The sequence below is a fragment of the Pollachius pollachius genome (assembly GCF_949987615.1).
Source record: "Pollachius pollachius genome assembly, chromosome: 4".
Lineage (NCBI taxonomy): Eukaryota > Metazoa > Chordata > Actinopteri > Gadiformes > Gadidae > Pollachius > Pollachius pollachius.
This window is the reverse complement of record NC_136937.1, coordinates 1,424,762-1,446,555: the sequence shown is the minus strand read 5'-3', so window position 1 is coordinate 1,446,555 and position 21,794 is coordinate 1,424,762. Positions and strand designations below refer to the sequence as shown.

Genomic DNA, 21,794 nt, shown 5'->3' with positions numbered 1-21,794 from the left:
GCCCCTCTGCTGTACATAACGGTAGTGCCGCGGCTGGCCATGCTCCCTCTACTCTACATGTTACGGTAGTACCGCGGCTGGCCACGCTCCCTCTGCTCTACATGTTACGGTATGGCCGTGGCTGGCAACGCCCCCTCTACTGACGTGCGTGCTGATTGAAGCGCTCGCACCCACGTGACCCGGAGACCAAGGAAGCAGAAGTTGGAAGATGGTAAGGAAATAAACAAATGCAGCTCTCCATTATGGTTCTGCGATCCATTACGGTCAGTTAGATTCGGTGTAGCTGGTATTTTGTCGGAAGACCAGTTTAATACTTACAATGTCACACCGAATGTGTTAGCCTTTGTCCATTTTATTGGTACACCTTGTTGAACGGGGGTGTTTCTAGTTGCGCTTTCATTGCTCTGAAAAAGAATCCACGCATCGCCCAAAGACCTGCGCGAGAGAAGGACATCGATCACATCTCTGTCAGGTGATTGACACCGTGGCATTTCACATCGTTGTGTCTCCGTTTTCGTTTTTCCACCCAAAAATGATTAATGTTCATAAAGGGGTATTATTGATCTGCCATCGGCTGGTACCAGTGACAGCACGTCGGTCTTTGTGACAGCGGGGGGGGGGGGGGGGGGGGGGGGGGAGAGAGGCGCAGCACAGGATCAGCAACACGTGAGCCATGTTGCGAATTAAGGGACATTTGACGACGTGTTTCGTATAATCTGTGGTTCTTGTCCCGAACGTGAAGGTGCTCGGGGGAATTTCCCACGGAGGCGTCGTGCGTTGCGACGTGAGCGCGTCTCGACCGCCTCCATTTTGGAAGCAGAGGAGCAGGAATGCTTTTGTTATTGTTGTCATTTTTATTGTCTTGGAGGAAATGTTTGGGTCGTTGTTATTGTCTCTGTTTAGTCGTTGCGATAATAATGTGAAATGATTTGTGTATAGGAGAGGGGGGGGGGACATTTCTCTTATCATGGTGAATGTGCAACTGTAGTAAATGGTTGGGCAGTAACCTACCTGTGGTTTAGTGTGATGTGTTTTAAAGGTTTGATAAGCCAGCCCAAAGTAGCTACTGTAATACGGAATGGTTCTGTATTGTATTGATAGATCTTATCAGCATTGCTGAATACATCTACCAATCCCTGCTTAGCAAGGTCACTCACAACCCATCAGATAGACTTGAGAATAATCACCAACTGTCTTACAGTAAATATTCATGAGCAAGCTAGAATCTTTGCCATTTTGTAATGTTGACATATATACATTTTTAATACTTTTTTAAAAACCGGGACATAAGCGGGGACAGGCCAACAGAAATGGGGACTGTCCTGGAGAACTGGGTCTTTTGGCCCCCCTAACTTCACAGTACTGAAACTCCTGATTCCTCTCAAAATGAGTATCGACAAAATTACGATGATGAATTCTGATGAACAGAAAATCATCACAGCAGGTTTACAGTCATTTGAAACCTATGGGGCAATATAATAACTACTAATAACTAATAAATACTCCCAGACTTGTGTTTGACTGACTGTTTGCAGTCAATTGTTGTGTTGTTTGAACCCTGCCCTCTGAACTCTCCGCCATGCGCCATGCGTCATGTCCTGGGTCGATAAAAAACAGCTGTTTACAGGACGTTATGTTACCACTGTGTTGGCTGTCTGAAGCCATAATAGAAAACATTCCACATTTACACCATCATATTGGTATTTGCCAGTGGTTGGTAATTATTATTATTATTTATTTATTTATTTAATCATAATTTTTATTTTAATAAAAATATATAATAATAATTGAATTGGCAAGCAGACACAGGGAGGCATTATTTTAGTGTTCCTCTGTCTAATATTGATATTTTAAACTAAAATTTTAAATTCCCCTCACTTGAAAGTCAGTCTTAATCACAAAGAAATATACGTTCTCGCCCATCTCAACAACATTAGTCCATCTTTGAAGCGGATGTTTAGTTTACTCTCGACCGGACCTCCTCATACTTACTTCCCCTCCCAGGATCAGACTCCAACGGCCAGAATGCAGAGCACCACAAACTACCTGTGGCTGATCTCAGACCTGCTGGGTCAGGGGGCCACGGCCAATGTCTACAGAGGAAGGCACAAGGTGAGAACCTAGCACACAGACTTGACTATTTCTATGTTTTTGGGATTCAGCCAAAAAGACGCTTTTATCACAGCAATGTGCAGTGATTTGAGATGTAGGTCATTGAGGTGTAACCTGCATTTTGAGTCGTGGACATTGGGGATCAAGTCCAGTACCTTTTTAGTCTGTAGAAACCCATTGTAATAAACTTTCACTGAACTGTATCATGGTTTTGTGTTGTTTATTTGGTAGAGCGCTGGCATTAACCCTGCTAGGATTAAGGGGATCCAGCGATTCTCAGAAATTGTTGCATTCCTTCAGTTGTAAGAAGCTTTGGATTCAAGGGTCCACAAATTGCCCTATAGTAACTTATTTATTATAATATAAGCTATATATGTAACATATATGTTCAATACTCTGCGTGCAATGAGACCTTTGATAAGGTCTTGACCCTATAATGTTTCCCAGAATTCCCTTTTGGACATACAGTAGACATGCCGTCCTGAACTTCACAAACAAAGTCAGAATCAAACCAGGCGGCGTTGGGCTTTTATTGAGAAAGCCACGCATCTTACACACTGAATACTAACCGGAACGCTCCGTTCCTATTGGTGAGTAGAAAACGGGGGACCTGTACGCAGTGAAGGTGTTCAACAACCTGAGCTTCCTGCGACCGCTGGACGTCCAGATGAGGGAGTTCGAGGTTCTGAAGAAGCTCAACCACAAGAACATCGTCAAGCTGTTCGCCGTCGAAGAAGAGGTGTGTGTGAGTTGATTAGAACACTTTGTCATCGTTGTTGTGTGTGTGTGTGTGTGTGTGTGTGTGTGTGTGTGTGTGTGTGTGTGTGTGTGTGTGTGTGTGTGTGTGTGTGTGTGTGTGTGTGTGTGTGTGTGTGTGTGTGTGTGTGCGCACAGGGAGCATCAAAGCTCAGCCACTGTGTCACCTGTTGTTCTCTCTCTCTGTCTCTCTCTACCTCTCTCTGTCGACCTGTGTGTGTGTGTGTGTTAGTAGGTTTCTCTACTAAACCACATTACTAGAGGAACAAACATGATTAAAGCATACGCAAGAATATATTTTTCTGAGCACGTTAAGGAGAATACAAGCATTCCCCTATACACAGGTACACCAGAGTAAAAGCTTACTGCCTTGTTTTCTGAGTTAACAGGAGCAGAGATAGTTAATCTTTAGACTTTATCCTATATGTTGTAGCGTTTGTCATTCGGGACTGTTATCTTATAGGGCTTTCCCCGACTTACCTCATAAGGACACGGTGTGTCGGGATAATGGTACAGACGCTCATAAACCATCGCGCGCATAATTAAGACCTGCTTCTATGTGTCCCCAAAATGAAGGTCATATCCCACTTCTGCCTTCACCTTGTTTTATCCTGTATCAAACCCTAAGCCGGCGCCGGCTAGATTACCAGTGCATCCATGCTAGAGTGTTGTACTCTTGTACAAATTTCCATTGTTGACTTGACTTCTCTCTCTCGCCTCTCTTGCCCTGTCTTTATCTCCCTACCTCTCGCCCTCGCTCTCTCTCTCGCTCTCTCTTGCCCTTCCTGTTCCTGCCTCACCCCCCCATCTCTCTCTCACCCTACCTCTCTCTCTTTCACTGTCTTGCCCTGGCTCTCTCTCCCCCGCCCCTCCAGACCAACACGCGTCACAAGGTTCTGGTGATGGAGTACTGTCCGTGCGGCAGTCTGTACACGGTGCTGGAGGAGTCGTCCAACGCCTATGGCCTCCCCGAGGACGAGTTCCTCATCGTGCTGCAGGACGTCGGTGAGGAGGGGGCCCCATACCAGTATCAATACACTAGTACCAGTACCAATACACTAGTACCAGTATCAATACACTAGTATCAATACACTAGTACCAGTATCAATACACTAGTATCAGTATCAATACACTAGCACTAGTATCAATACACTAGTACCAGTATCAATACACTAGTACTAGTATCAATACACTAGTACCAGTATCAATACACTAGCACTAGTATCAATACACTAGTACCAGTATCAATACACTAGCACTAGTATCAATACACTAGTACCAGTATCAATACACTAGCACTAGTATCAATCCACTAGTACCAGTATCAATACACTAGTACCAGTACCAATACACTTGTACCAGTATCAATACACTAGTACCAGTGTCAATACACTAGCACTAGTATCAATACACTAGTACTAGTATCAATACACTAGTACCAGTATCAATACACTAGTACCAGTATCAATACACTAGTATCAATACACTAGTACCAGTAACAATACACTAGTACTAGTATCAATACACTAGCACTAGTATCAATACACTAGTACTAGTATCAATACACTAGTACCAGTATCAATACACTAGCACTAGTATCAATACACTAGTACTAGTATCAATACACTAGTACCAGTATCAATACACTAGTACCAGTATCAATACACTAGTATCAATACACTAATACTAGTATCAATACACAAGTATCAATACACTAGTACTAGTATCAATACACTAGTGCCAGTATCAATACACTAGTACCAGTATCAATACGCTAGTACCAGTATCAATACACTAGTATCAATACACTAGTACTAGTATCAATACACAAGTATCAATACACTAGTACTAGTATCAATACACTAGTACTAGTATCAAAACACTAGTATCAATACACTAGTACAAGTATCAATACACTAGTACTCGTATCAATACACTAGTACTTGTATCAATACACTAGTATAAATACGTTAGTACTAGTATAAATACTCAGGGGTTTGAAACTGGATACATTTTCGACAGCCACGTGGATAGCATTACAGACGGAGGCGTTTAATTCTGTTTCTGAGGCTTAGGTCTTAGACATTGACCCCGCTGTGATTCAGCCGTTAAAACCCAACAGAACATGTGTACTCTGTTACCCTCCGCCCTGACTGTACACCTCGTATCGTGTTATGATGACATCGCTCGAACTATACGTAGCGTTGTAAACGTTTGAAGCAGAAGTGTGGGTCATTCACACGCGGACTTCACTTCCCTAGAATCAATGTTTGCTTTAAGGGCAGCAGACCTTCTGTTGGTTCATTTATTGCTGTAGAAACCTCCCTTCCACTACGCACACAACGTTTTCGCCTTATTAAAGGTGACACTCACACCACCAGGTGTGAGTACGATCAGCCGTTACAAGCCGTTTTGAAAATCGGCCTCTTCTGACATCACAAGTGGGCGTGTCCACCTAGATGTATGACGGATGAGCAACATTTGTTGCAGTCCGCTGGGTAGGCTGGTAGACCGATCTATCCGGCGCACATCTAGGTGGACACGCCCACTTGTGATGTCAGAAGAGGCAGATTTTCAAAACGGCTTGAGACGGCTGATCACACTCACACCTGGTGGTGTAATATGTCCCCTTTTAACTGCCCGTTCCGCCGCCGGTGGTCGCTCTTAACGACCCTGCGGTGCGTTGCAGTGGCGGGGATGAACCACCTGAGAGAGTACGGCATCGTGCACCGCGACATCAAGCCGGGGAACATCATGCGGGTGATCGGCGAGGACGGCCACTCCGTCTACAAGCTCACCGACTTCGGCGCCGCGCGAGAGCTGGAAGACGACGAGCAGTTTGTCTCGCTGTACGGCACCGAGGAGTACCTGGTGAGGCTGGGAGAGCTGGCTCTCATGCTAACATGCTAGCTATTGTGCTAACATGCTAACGTGCTAGCTATCATACAATGCCAATGTGGAGTCATGGTGCGTCCTGCAGAGGGATTGCATGACTATCCTGCTAGCGAGTTAGTGTTTTGATTGACGTATTGCTGTCATGCATTTGGCTAGCTAGCTAGCCAAATGCATGAGAGCAATGCATCAATCAAAACACTAACTCGTTTCTCATTAATGTAATGTTTCTCATTACCAATATAATGAGAAACAAACAAGGTGGTGGGAGGAAGTATTGCTGATGGTGTCAATAATTCTAGCCGTGAATAAGCTTACACATTAACTTGGATGCGGTTAATGTTTGGCAAGGCTTGGTTGGGATGCGGATCAAGGCAGTCTATAATTTGTGTTTCAACTCGTAAGTCTTTTGCAGACACTTTTGTCCAAATTAACTTATTCAGCAGTTGAATGAATATTTAACTTTAATAAAATAAATTAATTAAATTTAAAATTGCTTCACACCAACCATGTGTTTATCCATAATAACACTGTGTGTGTGTGTGTGTGTGTGTGTGTGTGTGTGCGTGCCTCCAGCACCCTGACATGTACGAGCGCGCGGTGCTGCGGAAGGACCACCAGAAGAAGTACGGTGCCACGGTAGACCTGTGGAGCATCGGGGTCACCTTTTTCCACGCCGCCACCGGCAGCCTGCCCTTCAGGCCCTTCGAGGGACCGCGCCGCAACAAGGAAGTCATGTAAGGCCCCCCCCCCCCCCCCCCCCCACAAACTCACTGACCTTCTTTATATTAAATGCATGCAAAAATATTGCTGTTCAGAAGGCTTCATCCGGAGCGTCGCTAGCAATTGGAAACATCCGGGGCTGTAGCCCAGAAGTTAGGGCTGTACCCCCGAGAAAATTTGAAAATCGGGCTGATGAACATGCAATTGTGACGTAGTTTGAGAAGTAAAGGAAAGACCAATCGTTATGTCTGAGTCACGTCGGGGCAGGCCTCCTGAGGAGGCTAATGTTTACGTTACGGATAGGGAAGTGCACCACATACACCAGCAGCCAAAATGAGACATTAGAAAAGCCTGTATCCAAATAAACACTGTCATGCGCCTACCCGATGTCAAGTGGACCGGGTTGATTTCACTCTGGGGGTCTTTTGAATCTTTGCAAACTAGAGCAGCCCTAAACAGCAATGTCGGCGTGATGCGCTTTGCATAGAGAATCAAATTTGCAACATTTTGCAACAAATGATTCTAAATCTGCCCATATATGAACACATCAGAATTTTGCGTTTTTCAGTGGCTAAAATGTTGGATCTCTGGCTGCTGGTAATGCAACCTCAAAGAGGTAAACTCTACGTGGCTATTTTCAGCATTATTATGGGTTCTTTTTGTTTTTTTTGACGGCACAGCGTTCCGGGGCTATTCCCAAAAGATCCGGGGCTATAGCCTCGAATGCCCAGGTCTAACAACGCGCCTGGGCTTCATCCGAAGCAAGTGATTGATTGATTTAGGATACATGGCAATATTGAGTTAGTATGAGTTGGGCCTCTTGCTAATGGATGACTACAGTTAGACTACGGGGCGAAATCCCCGGCCCGGAGTGTGGAGGTGTCCCTGAGCGAGGCGCCTCACCCTGACTGCTCCCGACGAGCCGGCTGTCGCCCTGCGTGGCTGTCACCGCCGTCGGTGTGTGAATGTGTGCATGAATGGGTGAATGTTGGGCAATACTGTAGAGCACTTTGAGCGACCGCTGGTTAGCAAAGCGCTGTAGAAATGCAGTCCATTTATTTACCATCTGCTAGATTTCAGGGTTCAGTACCAGAGGCTTTCAGCTGTCAACTAGCCACCCTGGAATACTCTTGCCCATATACTTAGCAACCAAGGACAACTGCACGAGCAGATAATTATGGTGCTGGTTGGTCGGGGCCCGAAATGGAAAGCAATTTGGCTCTTCCCTTCCTGATCCATGGATAGGATCTGACAAATCGTGTGTGTTTGTGTGTGTGGGGGGGGGGTTTCGTCCTCCTCCTAGGTACAAGATCATCACAGAGAAGCCGTCTGGGACCATCTCCGGCCAGCAGAAGTTCGAGAACGGGAACATCGAGTGGTCCACGGAGATGCCCGTGTCCTGCAGCCTGGCCAAGTCAGTCGCCGCCACCGTTGGACAACACTTTATTACAGAATATATAACTGTGGTGGCCTTGCTTTGGCGCACACGAAAGACTAGAGCACCCCTTTTTATGTGTCATTCTAAGTATTGTGTGTCGAAGTGCGTAAATTATGGTTATAAAATTATAATAATCGAATGGGGGACTTTAAATAATAGCACTCAACTGAAGGATTTGTGTTTCGTTAAAACCATTCGAGACCATTAACAGCTCCACACGTTGGCGTGATCAGTCCTAATTCATCTTAATTCAGTCGTTAATTATAATACAAGTTCAGTCAGTCACAATTGTTCATTTTCCAACCTTAACCCGCAAACAATATTTTGTCAACTTTTAATGTAGCGCAGTCCCCTACCCCCAAACCCTAACCTCAACGTGCCCCCCCCAGGGGTCTCCAGAGCCTGCTGACCCCCGTGCTGGCCAACATCCTGGAGGCGGACCAGGAGAAGTGCTGGGGCTTCGACCAGTTCTTCGCCGAGACCAGCGACATCCTGCACCGCACCGTGGTCTACGTGTTCAGCCTGCAGCAGGCCGTGCTGCACCACGTCTACATCCACGAGTACAACACGTGAGTGCAGCGCGCCTCCACCCGCTTTAATGTACCGTCTACATCCACGAGTACAACACGTGAGTACACCCACCTCCACCCGCTTTAATGTACCGTCTACATCCACGAGTACAACACGTGAGTACAGTACACCCACCTCCACCCGGTTTAATGTACAGTCCACAAACACCTCCACCCGGTTTAATGTACAGTCCACCTCCACCCGGTTTAATGTACAGTCTACACACACCTCCACCCGGTTTAATGTACAGTCTACCTCCACCTCCACCCGGTTTAATGTACAGTCTACACACACCTCCACCCGGTTTAATGTACAGTCTACACACACCTCCACCCGGTTTAATGTACAGTCTACCTCCACCTCCACCCGGTTTAGTGTACAGTCTACACACACCTCCACCCGGTTTAATGTACAGTCTACACACACCTCCAACCGGTTTAATGTACAGTCTACCTCCACCTCCACCCGGTTTAGTGTACAGTCTACACACACCTCCACCCGGTTTAATGTACAGTCTACACACACCTCCACCCGGTTTAATGTGCAGTCTACACACACCTCCACCCGGTTTAATGTACAGTCTACCTCCACCTCCACCCGGTTTAGTGTACAGTCTACACACACCTCCACCCGGTTTAATGTACAGTCTACACACACCTCCACCCGGTTTAATGTACAGTCTACACACACCTCCACCCGGTTTAATGTACAGTCTACACACACCTCCACCCGGTTTAATGTACAGTCTACCTCCACCTCCACCCGGTTTAATGTACAGTCTACCTCCACCTCCACCCGGTTTAGTGTACAGTCTACACACACCTCCACCCGGTTTAATGTACAGTCTACCTCCACCTCCACCCGGTTTAATGTACAGTCTACACACACCTCCACCCGGTTTAATGTACAGTCTACACACACCTCCACCCGGTTTAATGTACAGTCTACACACACCTCCACCCGGTTTAATGTACAGTCTACACACACCTCCACCCGGTTTAATGTACAGTCTACCTCCACCTCCACCCGGTTTAGTGTACAGTCTACACACACCTCCACCCGGTTTAATGTACAGTCTACACACACCTCCACCCGGTTTAATGTACAGTCTACACACACCTCCACCCGGTTTAATGTACAGTCTACCTCTACCTCCACCTCCACCCGGTTTAGTGTACAGTCTACACACACCTCCACCCGGTTTAATGTACAGTCTACACACACCTCCACCCGGTTTAATGTACAGTCTACACACACCTCCACCCGGTTTAATGTACAGTCTACACACACCTCCACCCGGTTTAATGTACAGTCTACACACACCTCCACCCGGTTTAATGTACAGTCTACACACACCTCCAACCGGTTTAATGTACAGTCTACCTCCACCTCCACCCGGTTTAATGTACAGTCTACCTCCACCTCCACCCGGTTTAATGTACAGTCTACACACACCTCCACCCGGTTTAATGTACAGTCCACACACACCTCCACCCGGTTTAATGTACAGTCTACACACACCTCCACCCGGTTTAATGTACAGTCTACACACACCTCCACCCGGTTTAATGTACAGTCTACACACACCTCCACCCGGTTTAATGTACAGTCTACCTCCACCTCCACCCGGTTTAATGTACAGTCTACACACACCTCCACCCGGTTTAATGTACAGTCTACACACACCTCCACCCGGTTTAATGTACAGTCTACCTCCACCTCCACCCGGTTTAGTGTACAGTCTACCTCCACCTCCACCCGGTTTAGTGTACAGTCTACACACACCTCCACCCGGTTTAATGTACAGTCTACACACACCTCCACCCGGTTTAATGTACAGTCTACACATACCTCCACCCGGTTTAATGTGCAGTCTACACACACCTCCACCCGGTTTAATGTACAGTCTACCTCCACCTCCACCCGGTTTAGTGTACAGTCTACACACACCTCCACCCGGTTTAATGTACAGTCTACACACACCTCCACCCGGTTTAATGTACAGTCTACACACACCTCCACCCGGTTTAATGTACAGTCTACACACACCTCCACCCGGTTTAATGTACAGTCTACCTCCACCTCCACCCGGTTTAGTGTACAGTCTACACACACCTCCACCCGGTTTAATGTACAGTTTACCTCCGCCCAACCAACCTGCTTCTTAGACACCACCAACCGATTTTAGTATTAAATCTGCCTCCACCCCCCAACTGATTAATATGGAGTCGGCCCCCTCCCCCACCCCCTATGCTAACCCACAGCAGAGTGAGTGTCAGCCTGCCCCCCTGAGTGTGCAGCGCATGTTTCCTGTGTCGTCTCTCTACTCTACTGCGGATGGATCCTGTAAACACATCTGCGTGTGGTTCCCCTCCGGCCTCCGTCCCCTCTCTAACCCTGCCTTTGGCCCCCATTTTGATTTGAGGTTTTCAAAGCTACGCTTTGACTATGTGGCCAGGCACGGCTAGCCAAACACCCATCGCCACCAGGCCCTCCATAACGCCTGTGTGTGTGTGTGTGTGTGTGTGTGTGTGTGTGTGTGTGTGTGTGTGTGTGTGTGTGTGTGTGTGTGTGTGTGTGTGTGAGTGAGGGGGGGTTTTATTCTGTGAGTGTGTGTTTCAAGGGGTGTTTATATTGTGTGAGTGTGTGTATCGGGGGGTTTATATTGTGTGAGTGTGTGTGTGTGTGTGTGTGTGTATCAGGGGGTTTATAATGTGTGAGTGTGTGTGTGTGTGTATCAGGGGGTTTATAATGTGTGAGTGTGTGTGTGTGTGTATCAGGGGGTTTATAGTGTGTGAGCGTGTGTATCAGGGGGTGTTTATAATGTGTGAGCGTGTGTATCAGGGGGTTTATATTGTGTGAGAGTGTGTGTATCAGGGGGTGTTTATAATGTGTAATCACTATCATTATCGGACCGCTTAAATAGCCCAATGGAAAAACAAAAAATATTATTTTAGTATTCAAATTGAAAACAAAATGGTAATCATTTTTACTGATAAACAACATGCATCAGATCGTTTTGTGTGTGTGTGCCCCCCGGCGCCCCAGTGCCACCCTGTTCCAGGAGCTGCTGTCCCGGCGGACCAGCATCCCTCCCCACCACCAGGAGCTGCTGTACGAGGGTCGGCGGTTGGTCCTGGACCCCAACCGCACCGCCAAGAGCTTCCCCCGCACCACCCGCGACAACCCCATCATGCTGGTCAGCCGCGAGGCGGTGGCCACCGTGGGGCTCATCTTCGAGGACCGTGAGTGGACCGGGGTCGGGGTTCAATTACAATTAGGGCATTTAGCAGACGCTTTTATCCAAAGCGGCTTACATCGGTTAATACACACATTGACACACCGACGGCAGAGTCAACCGTGCAAGGCGACAGCCAGCTCGTCAGGAGCAGTTAGGGTTAAGGGTCTCGCTCAGGGACACATCAACACTCAGCTAGGAGGAGCTGGGGATCGAACTAGCAACCTTTCGGTTACGAGACAACTACTCTACCTCCTGAGCTAAGCCGACCCTACTTCAGGGTTAGGGCTGGGGTCGGACCGGATGAGGGCCGGGTCGGGGTTCAGGGTTAGGGGCCAGGGTTGGGGCCTGGGATTTGGGCCCGGTGTGAGGGGTTGGGGTCCGGTGTGAGGGGATGGGGCCAGGGATGGGGGCCTGGTAGTCCGTCTGGACAGAGATTGGGGGCCCGGGATTTGTGTTTTGGGATTAGGGCCCGGTTTTGGGGCTCCGGGATTGGCCCCGGGATTATGTCCAGGGGGTGGGGGAGAATTGGAGCAAATAGAGATCCATCCATCTCCATTCGCTCCAGGAGTGTTTTGAAGGACATGTTACTACACAAACTGCAATTATTATTTTTACTTCACCTGTTTTTATATATATTGTGCTCAATTAATTTTAACCGTGCTGCGCTTTTGATGTGACACCCACGTCTCCCATCTGGGATTAACAAACCACCTCTCATCTGCGTGATATCGGTAGAGGTGCGAATGATGCAGAGTGGCATGTTGGGTGCATGTTATTATCGAAGTGTGTGTGTGTGTGTGTGTGTGTGTGTGTGTGTGTGTGTGTGTGTGTGTGTGTGTGTGGGGGGGGTTAGAGAGTTGGTGTTGGTTGTTGAGTTTGGTTCTGCTCCCTTCCCTCCACAGCGAGTCCGCCTAAGGTCCAGCCTCGATACGACCTTGACCTGGACGCCAGCTACGCCAAGGTAAGCACCGACCCGAAACCAGAAACCCTGCTTTTCATTATTCGAATCGTCGTCGTCACGCCTTCCTGTTGCGTACGCGAATGTGATGCGGTGCGATGTTTTGTCCCATTGTCTAAACTATTATTAGAATCCATGGTATGTCGTAGAGTTGTCAAGCCTCAACGATCGGGTTGAACCGCTCCCATTGAAACAATTTAAATTATCTCTGTGCTGGAAGTATGCGCACCCACAGATTCAAGATTCAAAAGGTTAAAGGTTTAAATGGTTTTTACTTGTCAAATACAGATACAAGATGTGCAGCGAAATGTTTGTGTGTGACATACCCGGTACTATCTGTGCTCAAAAAAAAGAGAATAAAAAATAGAATGAAATAAAATGAGGTACAATATAAATTACAGCAGAAATGAAGAACATTATAAACGTATGTAAAACCAAAACTGGATAGACGGGGAGATAAGTGCATTGTGCAATATGGCCAGGGTTAAAGTGTCAATTCAACTGTGTGTGTGTGTGTGTGTGTGTGTGCAGACGTTTGCAGGCGACGTGGGCCACCTGTGGAAGACGTCAGAGTCCCTGCTGGTCTACCAGGAGCTGGTCCGCAAGGGGGTCCGCGGACTCATGTAAGACCCCCCCCCCCCCGTCTGGTGCCTTGATGTGTGTACGGACGTCCCGACGACACGCACTATAACCTAGTACGCCTGTTATGTTATGGTGTGTGCGTGGACGTGCGACCACACACAATACCATGCACGCCTGTTGTTATGTTATGATTTGTTGATGTTATATTTGTATGGACGTCACAGACCACCGTGTGCGCTTATTCAATGCTTTTTCCTCATGAACCTGGCCGAGAGAGGGAAGTAGTGACCGAGGGAGAGGGGAAGGGGCGAGGGGGAAGTGACAGAAAAAAGAGAGGGGGGAGGGAGAAGGGCAGAGGGGGAGAGAAGTGGGAGGAAGATCATTAATTGTTGAATCCTGTTTCTAATCCCATCCTCATCTGTACCTAACTCCTGTCCCCTCTCGTGCACACAGCGAGCTGATGAAGGAGGACTACAGCGAGATAGTGCGCAAGAAGTCTGAGGTCATCCACTTGTGCAACTACTGCAGTCAGATCCTGGAGAGGACCGAGCAGATGTGAGTGTGCACGCCCGCGCACAAAGACACACGCGTGCACACCATCACATGGGCACAAATAAGCACGCAAGCACGTCTCTTAAAAAACGCGCGTGTGCGTGTGCGTGTGCGTGTGTGTGGACAGGTTCGTGATGATGATGCAGACGTCGTACAGCGAGCTGTCTGACATGCACGATGAATTGTCTGACATGCATAAAAAGGTGTTGAGGGTGAGTCTCCCTTCTCCTCCCTCTTGTTACCTCCGACTGTCTTCTTTAGGGCTTCCTTATCAGAGTGCATCATGGGAATCTTTTTTGGAGGCCATTTTGTGACGAACGTAAAATCCTAAATCAACACGGACGATGAAAACGTTGTTGTTTTTTTTTTTACATCTCTCACATGAGAAAGACTGGCCATTTTCCAACGCAACCGTGTCACCCCATAATGACATAGCTTCACCATTACTAACTAACTGACGACCAGAACGCCGTGAGCAGTGGCGGACTCAGGCTGTTTGAAGGGCTGGGGCGAAAAAAATAAAAAGGGCACATTCTTGCTCTAAGAGGGCACATCGTCATCATTTATTGTATGAAGGGGCACCGGAGGACACCCATTCATTTTTTTCACATGTAAAGGGCACTTTTTCAACCATGGAGGCACGAGGGGGGCCTGTCGCCCCCTGTCGCCCCCCCCTGAGTCCGCAACTGGCCATGAGTACCAAAAACATTCCTATACTCCCAAAATGGAGGCGGTCAATTCGATGTACGAGACCTAGTCAACGCTCATAGTTTTCTTTTCTGTGCGTCATGTGACTGTCATGATTAAGCGATAGTAAAGGGAGGCCGGTTAGCTCATCGGTGATGCTGCTCTGAGGGTTAATGTCTCCCCGCCCTCGCTGGGACCGGCAGATCTCCAGCTCCCTCGAGCCCATGGACAGGACCATGCAGGACACCAAGAGCAAGTTCCAGGCGGGGGGGCTGCTGACGGACGCCTGGGCCCAGCAAGTGGGCACCCACCCCGAGGACCGCAAGTAAGAGGGGGGGCATTGGGCGGGGGGGGGTGCAGGGAGTATAAAGCTGAGCCAGTGGGTCACCGGTCTTCTCTCTTTCTGTCTCTACCGCTCTCTCCACCTCGCTCTACCTCTCTCTCTCTCTTCCTGTCTGTCTCTCTCTCTTTCTCATACTCTCTGTCTGTCTCTGTCTCTCAACCTCCCTCGCCCTCTCTCCCTCCCTCACTCTCGCCCTCTCTCCCTCCCTCACTCTCGCCCTCTCTCCCTCCCTAACTCTCGCCCTCTCTCTCTCTGTCTCTGACTCTCGCCCTCTCTCCCACCCTAACTCTCGCCCTCTCTCCCTCCCTCACTCTTGCCCTCTCTCTCTCTGTCTCTCGCCCTCTCTCCCTCGGTCACTCTCGCCCTCTCTCTCTCTCTCTCCCTCGGTCACTCTCGCCCTCTCTCACTCTCGCCCTCTCTCGCTCTCTCTGTCTCTGTCTCTCGCCCTCTCTCTCTCTCTCTCTGTCTCTGTCTCTCGCCCTTTCTCTCTCTGTCTCTGTCTCTCGCCCTCTCTCTCTCTCCTTGCTGCAGTGTGGAGAAAATCAAAGTCCTCCTGGACGCCATCACAGCCATCTACCAACAGTTCAAGAAGGACAAGGCTGAGCGCCGTGAGATGATGCCTTCTGGCTTCTATTCTAATTCTTCTGTCAGCGTTTCCCTGGGGACGCACAATGAATATATTCATAGAAATATTTACAGATAAATATCTATACATTTAGAATTTGCAGGATTCCGATGTAGATCTCTAACATGTTATAGAATATTGAGCACTTTATTTAAACAAGTTTTCCGAAATTTACATCTAGAGGAATAAGCATGATCATATATAAATTCAGGGTATACATATAATAATAAAAAAATAACAAATCCATTATTTAATTTCTTTTCGTACATTGTGTGTGTTTCTAGGTCTCCCCTACAACGAGGAACAGATCCATAAATTCGACAAGTAAGTTCCCCAATTCGGTGATAAGCACCAGCAAACACCTCACGTCGCTGTGATACAGACGTGTAAAGCTGACCTATGCCTTATCTTCTCCTGAGAAGGCCAAATACTGTATTTAAAGTTGTTTTACGATAGCGCCACGGTTATTAAATCATAATATATCGTATCCAATCATCTTTTCCAGCTGAACGATAATATCTAGAGTTTCATTTGATCTGGAAAACCCTTTAAAAACGACGGACGTCTAAAGTGAAAATATCTGTAATAAAACAACTTAACTGAAGGTGAAGTACATAGTCCACCAGTCTGGGGATTAAACCACTCCCAACCTCCTCTCTGTTTTGCGGTTAGTTTCATCTGTCAGTGAGTACATTGAGCCCCGATGGAACCCAAATTGAGCCACGCCTATAATTCATCACACGCGCCAATCGCTTGACACTCGACCGATCACAGATATTCGCGGGGCTCTCGATGATTGACGCGATCGTCTCTTTAGGATCAATAGGGGGGCGCTGGTTGCTTTTGATTCCGGCACAATCAACTGATCGTCTTCCGTGCATGTCCTTTCCCTGTGTTTTCCACCCTGGGACTGTGGGAGGGCTTGTCCCCTACAGCCCATTGAAACCAGCCGTCCTTGTGCATGCTGTACACGGGGAATTGGTTAGCCTAGCGATTGTAATACTTGCACTTGGTTCTATGAACATGAACTTTACTGTACCGACAGCGATATATTGTTTCACTTCTTATGACAAATGTACTTATTGTAACAAATGCACTTATTGTAAGTCGCTTTGGATAAAAGCGTCTGCTAAATGCCCTAAATGTAAATGTAAATGCTGTCATCTGTGTTTTCCGTCCTCTACAGGCAGAAGCTGGTACTGCACGCCACCAAGGCGCGCTCCCTGTTCACGGAGGAATGTGCCATGAAGTATCGCCTCTTCATCTCCAAGAGTGAGGAGTGGATGAGGTCAGCAGCATCTGTTCTCTCCTCCTCTCTGGTCTCACCCTCTCTTCTGTTCTCTCCTCCTCTCTGGTCTCACCTCCTCTCTGGTCTCACCCTCTCTTCTGTTCTCTTCTCCTCTCTGGTCTCACCCTCTCTTCTGTTCTCTTCTCTTCTCTGGTCTCACCCTCTCTTCTGTTCTCTCCTCCTCCCTGGTCTCACCCTCTCTTCTGTTCTCTCCTCCTCTCTGGTCTTACCTCCTCTCTGGTCTCACCCTCTCTTCTGTTCTCTTCTCTTCTCTGGTCTCACCCTCTCTTCTGTTCTCTCCTCCTCCCTGGTCTCACCCTCTCTTCTCCTCTCTGGTCTCACCCTCTTTCCTCCTCTCTCCTTCTCGTTGGTCTCTCCTCCTCTCTTCTTTTCTGTCCTGTTCTCTTGTTTCTCCTCTCTGGTCTCACCCTCTTCTCTCCTTCCACCTCGTCTAATCTCCTTTTCATCCTTTCATCTCTTTTTCTCTTCACCCATTCTCGCCTCCCCTCGTCTTCCTGATCCTCCTCTTTTCTCCGATCTCTTCTCCTCCTCTCTCCTGCCCCTCAGACTCCTCCCTTTGTCTCCCTCCCCATTCCCCCCCCCCCGTACAGAACACAGCCATGGGAAAGTCCTCTCTGTGGATAATGTTTGACGGAATAATAGTGACAGTGTTTATACAAAATATAACAAACGACGCTTTCACAAAAAAACGACACACACAGCTCTCATGATGGCAAAATAGAAATGAAATATGGGAAGCCGTAAATGTATTCCGGTGGGCTTTATAGAAGCCAACATCTAAAACAGATGTATTTCACATCTCCTGAGTTGTTTTTTCTTAGGTTTCTTGTTTATGTGCCGCCCTTTCACGTATTAGACGTTGTAGTTGTCGTCATTGTTGATGATGATGATGATGATGATGATTATAATGATACTTCTAAGTGGCTCACACAAGCGTGCACAGGATACAGGATGTGGCCTTCGTTTGCTGATCTCATTAAAACAACTGCTTTCTCGCTCTCTCTCGCTCTCTCTCGCTCTCTCTCGCTCTCTCTCGCTCTCTCTCCACCGTCTCTGTCTCCCCTCTCGCCCTCGCTCTCACTCTGTCTCTCTCTCGCTCATCTCTGTCTCACTCTCTCTCTGTCTCTCTCTCGCTCATCTCTGTCTCACTCTCCCTCTGTCTCACTCCCTCTCTGTCTCACTCTCTCTTACTCTCTCGCTCTCTCTCCGTCTCTCTCTCCGTCTCTCTCTCGCTCTCTCTCGCTCATCTCTGTCTCACTCTCTCTTACTTTCTCTCTCTCGCTCTCTCTCTGTCTCTCTCTCGCTCATCTTTGTCTCTCTCTCTCTCTGTCTCTCTCTCACTCTCTGTCCCACTCTCTCTCTGTCTTTCTGTCTCTCTCTGTCTCTCTCCCTCATTGTCTAGCTCTCTCCATCTCTCTCTTTCGGTCTCACCCTCACTCTTTGTCTCTCTCTCTCCCCATCCTCTCCCGTCCTCCCTTCTACAAGTGTTCACCTTCGGGCGGTGGGGGGCGATAGTGCCCCTATCTCCATGTGTTATTACCCCCCCCCCCCACCTACCTCCCTGTGTTATTACCCCTCCCCGGTTGCTCACCCTGTCTGTGGCTGTGCGCTGACAGGAAGGTGCACCACGTGAGGAAGCAGCTGCTGACGCTATCCAGTCAGCTGAACAGCATCGAGAAGGACGTGTCCATGCTCATGGAGCAGGTCATCAAGGTAGGCTTCCAGGTCCTCAAGGTAGTGCCTCAGGTCCTTAAGGTAGTGCCTCAGGTCCTCAAGGTAGTGCCTCAGGTCCTCAAGGTAGTGCCTCAGGTCCTCAAGGTAGTGCCTCAGGTCCTCAAGGTAGTGCCTCAGGTCCTCAAGGTAGGCTTCAAGGTAGGCCTCAGGTCATCAAGGTAGGCTTCCAGGTCCTCAAGGTAGGCCCCAGGTCCTCAAGGTAGGCTTCCAGGTCCTCAAGGTAGGCCCCAGGTCCTCAAGGTAGGTGTCCAGGTCCTCAAGGTAGGCCTCAGGTCTGCGGTCCTCAAGGCCTGTTAGCTCCGTAATCCAGGTTATATTGTAGAACTATAAGCAGCACTCAATCATGGCACAAAAAAATGATTGCCTGTTTGCAGAACTGCAATCAAATAAATAGTGAGGTTAATATGCTGGATAAACATGTAGATCCAGTTTATATGATCGAGGTATAATTAAAAGTGTGCGATGAAGAGCCTTGGAAACTTGAACCATTCCCAACCGACAGGATCTTTAACAGAGAGAGCGTAATCCAGGATGAAGGATTTCAAATTGAACGCTAACCAGGACTCAGGACGATCCTGAATGCCATGACCTGCGCGTCTATTGCATTAAGGACCGTTCCCTGTTGTGTGGCCGTGTGTCTTCTCCTCCCCACCAAACAGCTGCAGGAGCTTCTGCCTCAGAAGGTCCGGCCACTGCCGTCTGGAGGTCTGAAACCACAGGCCTATCTGAGCCAGAACACCCTGGTGGAGATGACCCTGGGGTGAGCCCCCCCCCCCACACACACACACACACACACACACACACACACACACACACACACACACACACACACACACACACACACACACACACACACACACCTTAAGAACGAGCGCCGGGAGACGGTTGGGCCTGATCTTGGCGTCGCCCAGAGTTCCTCTTCAAAACGAACCACGTCACTGGGCAGTGTTTTGGGGGGGAGACACGGTGGAGGGGTCTCCACCTCTGTCGAGTCGCTTCGGCGCTGCTTTGGGCGTCTTGCAGTGCATTTCAAACCGGGGTCGTTGAACGGCGACAGGGTGGGTGGGGTCGAGGACATCTTGCTAAAGAAGCCCAGGCAGACGGGGCGTCGAACCCAGAACCTTTCGGTCAGGAGTCTAACCCACGGTACACTGTCCTACACCGAAACATGATGAGCACAGGGAGGGTAGGTACTGCACATCTGGGGAGGGTCCTACACATCTGGGGAGGGTCCTAGTGCGAGGTCCTACACATCTGGGGAGGGTCCTAGTGCGAGGTCCTACACATCTGGGGAGGGTCCTACACATCTGGGGAGGGTCCTAGTACTAGGTACTACACATCTGGGGAGGGTCCTACACATCTGGGGAGGGTCCTAGTACTAGGTACTACACATCTGAGGAGGGTTCTACACATCTGGGGAGGGTCCTACACATCTGGGGAGGGTCCTAGTGCGAGGTCCTACACATCTGAGGAGGGTTCTACACATCTGGCTAGGGTCCTAGTACTAGGTACTACCCATCGGGGGAGGGTCCTAGCTCGTAGTACTAGGTACTACCCATCTGGGGAGGGTCCTAGCTCGTAGTACTAGGTACTACACATCTGGGGAGGGTCCTAGCTCGTAGTACTAGGTACTACCCATCTGGGGAGGGTCCTAGCTCGTAGTACTAGGTACTACCCATCGGGGGAGGGTCCTAGCTCGTACTACTAGGTACTACCCATCTGGGGAGGGTCCTAGCTCGTAGTACTAGGTACTACCCATCGGGGGAGGGTCCTAGCTCGTAGTACTAGGTACTACCCATCGGGGGAGGGTCCTAGCTCGTAGTACTAGGTATTGAGTATGTGGTTCCTTGTTCCTCAGCATGAAGAAACTGAAAGAGGAGATGGAAGGCGTTGTGAAGGAACTGGCGGAGAACAACCACTTCCTGGAGAGGTCAGTGTGTTCTCACGTTGACATTGAGGACGCTTTTATCCGAAGCACAAGTACATTTGTCAGAAGAAAGAGAAACCACAATGTATCACTGTAGGTACAGTAAGGATGTTATAACAACAAGTGCCAATCACTAACAATCACTAGGTCAACCCATTCCCCGATGCTAAGTAATATTATTAAGTGCAAGGACGTACAATAAGTGGGGGGGGGGGGCTGGTAAGGAGAGAGGATATGCAGAGTCTAGAGAGGCTAAAAGTTTGTGTCTCGGTCACGATCTTTTTATTGAGTACACCTTCTTGTTCTGGGTCCGTGTTCCTCCTTTGTTTTCCTGTCGATCCATCACTTTAAATGACACCTCTCTCTTCTCTGTTTCCCTCGCTTCCCGCTCCCCAGATTCGGCACTTTGACACTGGACGGAAGCTTAAGAAATGTCGACAGAATATAAACTTACACCACCACCCCACCCTTCTCTTTCAGTATTCCCCCCCCCCCCCCCCCCCTCCTAAATTTAGCCTCATACTCTTTCTTTAACACTTGCCGATGCTGGACTATATTTTGTATATACACTCACCGTGTCTTTTGTGTTGTAAATACTAATGATTCCCCACACACACATAAGAAGTGTTGGGTCTTTTGTATGTTGTGGTTGCGTGAGCGCAATCTGTTTTAAGACAGAAAGAAGGAACAAACGCGAGCCGAGGAGCTCCGAACGGACCTGGCATTTTCTACGGAAGGCCTTGTAGCCCTTCGCTACGCATTAGTGGTGTAGGAGAATACGTATTACTCATTTACCGAAGGTTTATATCGCCTTAAGTTGCATACATTTCTGCTCACCTGATACTTGGTCAAAGGGGTGTCGCTGTGACTGGCCTTGGGACTTCGGTCAAGGCGATCGGTGGTTGTTGTTCGGATGCTTGCTTTCATGAATCCATAGGATGTGGGCGTTTAAATGCATCGCCTGTGTGTGTGTGGTGGTCCGTTGTGTGACAGATTGCATGGTGGCTCTCTCCTTCCATCTGTGTCCTAGAGGCAAAGATATGTCCGTCTCCAGCATCCTGTCGCTGTTAGAACAGCGCTTCTATTCAGCGTAACAGATGGAAGTATTCATGTAAAACCTGTAAATAAATAAATATCAGTTCAACTGGTCCTCAACAATGGTGTGGTGGTGGTGTTATTTTTTTTATTACGTAATGGCGTTTGTGTGTGTGTGTGTGTGTGGGGTGCGCTCCTCGAGCAGAGAGCATTTGAACCGTAGACTAGGCCTATTCTGAATCAGGAGAATCAGAATAAACGGCTGCAAAAGATGCAGGATGAGAGGAAGAACCACGGCAAGCATAAGTAA

General features: G+C 48.4%; 1 protein-coding gene across 4 annotated transcripts; it reads left to right on the top strand.

The window, feature by feature from the left end:
* Positions 1-185: 185 nt before the first annotated feature.
* tbk1 (TANK-binding kinase 1) lies at positions 186-21,596 on the top strand. Of its 4 annotated transcripts, none has more exons than XM_079734954.1 (21): positions 186-211; positions 2,005-2,112; positions 2,711-2,851; positions 3,744-3,873; positions 5,558-5,739; positions 6,337-6,497; positions 7,787-7,897; positions 8,311-8,490; positions 11,540-11,736; positions 12,635-12,693; positions 13,222-13,313; positions 13,726-13,827; positions 13,952-14,036; positions 14,715-14,836; positions 15,386-15,462; positions 15,764-15,803; positions 16,666-16,767; positions 18,405-18,501; positions 19,182-19,282; positions 20,381-20,452; positions 20,846-21,596. In XM_079734954.1, exons 1-21 carry the CDS (start codon positions 209-211, stop codon positions 20,895-20,897), a joined length of 2,214 nt encoding a protein of 737 aa, XP_079591080.1. In that variant the 5' UTR covers positions 186-208; the 3' UTR covers positions 20,898-21,596. The 4 variants fall into 4 exon arrangements, with proteins under 4 accessions (XP_079591080.1, XP_079591079.1, XP_079591082.1 ...); XM_079734953.1 differs by having other exon boundaries at positions 2,711-2,857; XM_079734955.1 differs by having other exon boundaries at positions 197-472; positions 2,711-2,857.
* Positions 21,597-21,794: the final 198 nt, after the last annotated feature.